At 37.7% G+C, this 6,877-nt stretch overlaps 1 protein-coding gene across 1 annotated transcript in view; it reads left to right on the forward strand.

Annotated features, from left to right (window-relative positions):
* Window positions 1-1,186: 1,186 nt before the first annotated feature.
* Window positions 1,187-6,877, forward strand: part of LOC118341091 — a 6,812-nt gene continuing 1,121 nt past the window's right edge. Inside the window, exons 1-8 of the mRNA XM_035679273.1 lie at window positions 1,187-2,253; window positions 2,301-2,308; window positions 2,625-2,834; window positions 2,995-3,022; window positions 3,434-3,503; window positions 3,625-3,650; window positions 4,665-4,856; window positions 5,603-5,799. Of these exons, the coding sequence (XP_035535166.1) occupies window positions 2,658-2,834; window positions 2,995-3,022; window positions 3,434-3,503; window positions 3,625-3,650; window positions 4,665-4,856; window positions 5,603-5,799 (690 nt within the window). The 5' untranslated portion in view covers window positions 1,187-2,253; window positions 2,301-2,308; window positions 2,625-2,657. The remainder of the gene's footprint in view (window positions 2,254-2,300; window positions 2,309-2,624; window positions 2,835-2,994; window positions 3,023-3,433; window positions 3,504-3,624; window positions 3,651-4,664; window positions 4,857-5,602; window positions 5,800-6,877) is intronic.

Raw genomic sequence — 6,877 nt, forward strand, 5'->3', positions numbered from 1 at the left:
ACGAGCCGCATGTGGCTCGCGAGCTGCGCAATGAGTATCTCTGTGCTACGTAATGCATGTTTAATCATCTCAACAAATGTAATAAAGGAATGATTATTGTTGTTATTATTGTAGTAAAGTTGTGAAGACCAAGATGTTTGTTGTTCATTAATATTTTATGGGAAAATAATGGAAGAATAAAATATCTACAGATCCAGTCTTCATTTTGTACATCTTTGTCTCAAGACAAATGGATGTATTCCACAGTCACAATGGTACTAAGCTCATCCATACACACATTCGAGCACCGATGGCTATGGGAGAAATTTGGGGTTCAGTATCTGGCCCAAGAATTTTTCAACTGGACTGGGGGAGCAAGGGAATCAAACCAGTGACCCTCCAAATACTAGAAGAAGAAATACTTTATTAATGCCCAAGGGGAAATTATTTTTTCACTCCATACAACCATGCACATGCAGGGCTTACAGACATGTAAATGTGGATCGATGGTGGAGTGATGGGCTGCCACATAGGACTCTCCGGTCCCTACGGACTGAGCTAATGCTCAAATATAAGACCGGATCTGAGGAACTGGCAAGGGATTGCATTCTCATCACTGCACCAGCGACTCCTTCTGGTTGGTTGGTGTGTCTGTGTGGAGGGGGTGAATTAGACTCCCTCCATCCAAAATGTAAGGGAACTCTCACATTTTTGTAATGTTAAACAAACACATAGTATCTGCCAGTGGCCGTGTATTGTACCAGCAGTGTTGTATAAATGTGCTCTGCAGTTTCTCCTTCCTCCTGCTGTGTTCGCATCTGATCTCTGACACAAACATGTCTCATATCTGCACTTCTTCTAGTGGACAGTTTGAGAGCATGTTGTTTGCAAAAGCAAAAGTGAAAGTGCTACAGTCAGAGGGAGGAGCAGTACATATTTTCCTGTCGAGTTGGGGACAGATATGCCAGAGACATTGCAAAGGAATTATCAGTGTATTTCATGAGAAATCATCTTAAAAGGTTGAATCCCTGCGAAGCTGTGAGCTGCTCACTCTCTACCATGCATCAGAGTACTGGTTGTTACAACCGTCTGAGGTATTTGTAACTGTGTTTTGTGGGCTGTGCACAAGCTTGTGCAGTGCAGCTCTGACAAAGCAGTATGTGACGCATATACACCTGCTGCTTGTTTAGCTTTATTTTATTGTGTTTAATTATGTTGACTAAATGTTTGTCTCTGATTCTTTATCTCCTTTCTCAGTGAGATGGATCAGGAACAAGCGACTGGTAAGAAAACAAATTTACTGCTTGTAATTCACATGTCACTCTGTTAAAAGAGAATGAACTACATTTTCATTACAACACATACCATTTAAAGCTGCTTTTACCTATATTTTTCTATTATAACTGGATCAGCTGACAACATGTAATGTAAAAGGAGTGGCTGGTAGTGATGAACCTGCAGAGAATCATCAACTCACTTTCAGTTTCTGTGTTTGATAACTCATTGTTTTGGCTTTCTGGCTATCAACTTTACTATATTAGTGTTTCATTAGTGTTTTTAGCCACAGCAACAGCTCTGACAACCCTGTATGTTACCTGTCCAGCACCAAACTACAGACAGGCACAGTTATGTTGGCTTTTTCATGCTAAAATCATTTGATTTACAGCCTCCAGCCTAAACAAACCAAACAGACACACAAAGTCACCTGAATTAAGTCAGCAGCTCAGAAGTGAACCAGCAACCACCTGTCCACAACATAATTAGTCCTTCATGATTGTTTGTGTGGCTTTTGTGTTCATGCAGCAGCTTTTAACCAGGAAGTAACACACACTGCATATCTATGGTTTGAAGATGTGTTCATTCATATACTGAACACTGACACAAAAATACACAAAATTTTCTTGCTTCAGAGCACATTTTAAGAGGCATTAAATTTTCTTAAGATCAACTTACTTATGTAAGTAGAAAAGTTCAGGGATGTGTAAAATAACTCTTCTAATTCAAGCAGAAACTCACTCAAGATGTTTTTTTGGCAAAATTTCCCTGACCTGGGTCTGACAACTTATTAATGATTCAAACGTTCTTCTCTGTCTTTAGTGTCAAGGAAAAAGTTCTTTGTCATCTTGGCGGGAAAAACTAATGATGCTCATCTAGAGTTTGTGGCAAAGCTTGAAAGCATTGGCCATACTGAGGTGAACTCTCCAGAAGAAAGTGACTACCTTCTGGTTTTCTGTCCTGTCGCTTCAAGAGTTGGAACGGACGTCAGCGAGGCCCTGGGAAATATTCCAGGTAGGAAATGGTTTTATTTCACACTGATTAGTTAAAGGAATACAGGGAAATTTGATCAATCAGTTGAAAAGTTCCTTATTTTGGTATGAAAATAGTTGTTCTAACTGGACTTATAATTCCTCTGTTTTTAGCAGTTCCCCCAAGACCACATCGAAAGTTCTTTGATACTAATGAACTCTAAGTTATATTTATATTTTCAGTTATAAATCCTGGTGATCTCGACATTTTGCAGTATGGTTTAGTTTAGTTTAATTCTAGGACTAAACTCCCACAGGAGTGAACGACGGTCACCCGTAGCACTTACTCTTCTTCAGTGTTATCTTATTCCTCACTCATTTGGTTGTGTTATCTCTGTGCTTACAGGTGGTAAACCAGCAATTCTGGTCGTGATGCATCACACCTTCAACCCTGACCAAGTTCTAGCTGAAAGCAGAAGACTGGTGAACAACCCCAATGTTGAGCTTACTGTGGACTGTCTGTTCTATGAGGGCAAACTCCTGATGTGTAGTCGCAATAATGATGCATGGTCGGATGTCCTGATGTATGTTGGAGTTTCTGATATCCAGGTAATGACTAGATTTACAGATCTAATGCTATCGGATTTACACACAATCAATGCTGAGCGCACTGATATTATAATTTTAAGGGATAAGGAATCATTACTGCGGTCCACCTCTTAAATGCTGCACATAATTATTAATTTGTTTCTTTCTTTCTTTCTTTCAGGACTCTATCCAGCAAAAAATTTACAATTGTAAGTGGGACTGTAATCATGAACTTCAGATCAGCTTTTGTCTTCTTTAAACTTCACTCATGTGGCCATATGTACATTAAAATGTGTATCTTCTTGATGGGATAGTAACACAAAACATGACAACTTGAACCTTGAAACTGACCCGTAGATAGTAACCAGCACTGACTATATTTGCATGCACAAGACATCTTGTTTTTGCCCCACCTCCTTAATCACGTCGTAATGTTTAATAGTAGGTGTGTTTCTCTGTCCAATCAGAATTTTGTGTGCATGCATTTCTACTCTACAGCCCTGTAAACTGTTGGCTAGTTGGTTTGTTTACAACACACAGAGGTTATGGTAAACAGGCAAAGTAAAGTTACTAGTAGTAAATAATTCTAGATGACTCATTGCTTGTTTTTTTTATTTTAGTCGACCATTGGAAGCTTGTTCTCTTTTGTATACTGCTGGTACTAGTATACATTGGGTACAAAGGATCTGGGTATGTTGTCATTTATCCTTCTTGTTACTTATGATTTACAATCTACATTTTGTCATCACAATTTAACCTTCCCATGTCTCACTAAAGGTTGAGTAAAGGTTCCTCTCTTTCTCTTTATCAGAAACAAGGACCAGGAAAAGGCAACTGGTGAGAAAATAAATTTACAGTTTTTATAAATTGACGACATATTTTGTTGAGTCAAGACTGCAATATTTCAGCGTTAAAGAAAAAAACTGCACTTAGTCATTACAATATAATATTTAAAGCTGTTCTTACTAATTACTACTACGAATAATTATATTATAAATGGAGATCAACTGACTGAATTTAATTGAGGGCAAAGCCAGCAGTAACTACATGACCACATACACAGACAACAACCAACAAACAATAAACTACACAGCATCCTATACGGGAGAGATAAATTGAGGATTTTTCCTGTAATTTCTCTCGTTCTGGACACATTTATGTCTCAGCTTGACTAGCCAAAATAGTAGTCCACAAATTCACTACACGTTCAAAAGTCTTGATGCCGTCAAGGTGTGGCATAATCATATTTAATTGAGGTGGCATCCTGGTAGCTCTTGTGCTTCATGTTTGTTTCTGTGTCTGATGATATGTGCAGAGGCCCTGAGGGAAAATTGGGTGCAACAAAGTCTGACCTAAATTGTTATTCCTCTCCTGTTTATAAGAAAAAAAAAAGAAGCCACTTCATCACCTCCTATTTTTTATTATCTGTGCAACAGGTGTAAAAAGGTTTTGCCAGGTTCATTTGGGTGAAAAAAAAATTATTGTAATACTCATTTTGGCCACAAGATGCTGCACTCTAAACACAAGATATATGCTGTACTGTATATTGTGTGTTAGCAAATTGTGCAATTTTACTTGGCTAGAAATGTATTTATTCTTTATTATTAGTATTTGTTAATATTTACTTTTAGTTTGCTTTTGCTTCAGAAAAAAATATCCTGGAAAACCTTTTTTTCCCCTGGTAAAAGTTTTTAAAACAGAACTTTATTAGTATCCTGACAACATAAACACAGGAGAGAAAACAATTTAGATTAGACTTTAAGAGAATCAATCACCAGTTTTATTATTATTTACCTCTTTCCCACAACCCATATAAAAGCTCAATAATGAAACATTCTTCTCTGTCTTCAGTGTCGTTTGAAAAGTTCTTTGTCATCTTGGCGGGAAAAACTAATGATGCTCATCTAGCCTTTGTTGCAAAGCTTAAAGGCATCGGCAACACTGAGGTGAAGTCTTCTGGAGAAAGTGACTACCTTCTGGTTTTCTGTCCTGTCACATCACAAGTTGGCGCGGACATCAGCGAGGCTCTGAAGAAACTTCCAGGTATGAAAATCCTTTAGTCATTGTTTGCTCAATTTCACACTGATGAAGAGGGAGTTTTTGCAGTTCCCCCTGAGGCGACATTGGCAGTTCTTTGAAATTATTTAACTGAATTATGTTTTTTCTGCGATGTGAACACCACAAATTAAATTTAATTCATCTCCAGGTAGAAAACCAGTGTTTCTTATAGTGATGACCTCACAGGGCAGCTACCATCCAATCAACAGCTTTTTAGAATCTTTTAGATCATTTGCAACTTTCCTATTTAGATTCATTCTCACTACACCTCAATTTCCAAACCTTGTTTCTAGATGCTGTTTTAAGTGAAAAACACTCTGATAATACCAACTGTGTACTCCTTGCCCAATACCAAACGACAGATAGATAAAGTCAGCATGGAGCTGGTGAACATAGTGGAACATTTAGCAGCTAAAGAGCTAAGCAGAGCTACAGGTGAATATCAGACTTATATTCACTGTGCTCTAAATGAATGCTAATGTTGCTCTGTATATGCCAGATTGATGAATAGGCAGTTGTTTGCCAACAAGATTTCCAATTTTTGTATTTAAAGATTATTCCGCTGCCTCCAAGTGATTAAAACAACAACAATAACAACAACAAAATACAGTAATTGATTTAATTATCAGTATCAATACTGCTTTGAATTACTCACTTACTTAGAACCCCTCTAAATTATTATATAGAAAATACCTAAAAAACATCTGGTTGTGTTATCTCTGTGCTTGCAGATGGTAAACCAACAATTCTGGTCGTGATGCATCACACCTTCAACCCTGACCAAGTTGTACCTGAAAGCAGAAGACTGGTGGACAACCCGAACGTCTACCGCACTGTGGACTGTCTGTTCCAGGAGGACAAACTCCTGACGTTTATTGATGTTGCACAGTTCGATATGCAGAAGTTTTTGGGAGGTTCCTCTTCACAGGTAAAGACTAGATTTACTGATATAATACAATGACACAATCACTGTGGAGTGCTCTGCTATTGTTATTTAGTGATATCTAGTGGTGAAGTTGCAGATTGCAACCAAGTGTGTTTGTGTGTGGAGGTGAAACTGCTGGCTGTGAAACTCACAAAAAATATCTAAATAGTTGTTGGTCTGTCCATACTGTCCGTTAAGTGATACCTTCTTAATGGGACTTTTCCAAAAGTCTTTGTAGAATAAAACCTCCAATTCGTATTTTCTGTATGAGAGTCAGGGGAGGGACAGTAACACAAAGCATGACAACTTGAAGCTTGAAGCTGCACTGCAGATACTTACCCAACAACTGAGCATGTAAGATTAATGAAAACTGTGAAAACCAGGTTTAAATAATAAATAGGACAGGACTGAGGGTGAAAAGTATGAAAATAAAACTCAGATTGTGAAGAAACCTTGAATTTTCTGTCATTATCTTTTCATTAAGGAATATTTCTGTCATTATTAATCTGATATGTGAGCCAAATCATTTTAAGGTTGTCATATGACTCATTACCCTGTTCTTCTTTATTTTAGGATTCTGGAACAATTGGAGGCTGATGGCTTTTATAGGTTCTGGTATTGTGGTCGGATGGTGATCATTGGCACGGTCATTGCTTTTGAAGAGAAAAATAAATAAGAAGAAACAGCATGACAAAATCCAATGGATTACCACAAAAACATATTCCATATATATATTTAAATAAATATGCTTGGTTATGCATGTGTAACCATCTGAAGCTGAATATTATTATTGCAGTATAGTTGTGAGGGCTGAGATGTTTATGGAGCTGATCATTAATATTAATATTATATCTGTAGCACAATAAAGGGAAAACAGAAGAAAAATAACAGATTGTTGTTGTGATGACCCCTCCCACTCTGGTGGTTCTGTGTATTGTTCCCTTTGTTCTTCACAGGAGACAGAGTGGAAGGGGTGTGGCTATACGATGAGCTACACCTGCTTACTCCCTGATTACAAGGCTTTATAGGAGGTTGATGTCTGTGGTTTCATTAATCTTTTACCTTTTTCCATACACAACAC

This window comes from Morone saxatilis, unplaced genomic scaffold, assembly GCF_004916995.1.
Source record: "Morone saxatilis isolate NCDOM2014 unplaced genomic scaffold, NCSU_SB_2.0 Contig7, whole genome shotgun sequence".
In the NCBI taxonomy this organism is placed as follows: Eukaryota; Metazoa; Chordata; class Actinopteri; family Moronidae; genus Morone; species Morone saxatilis.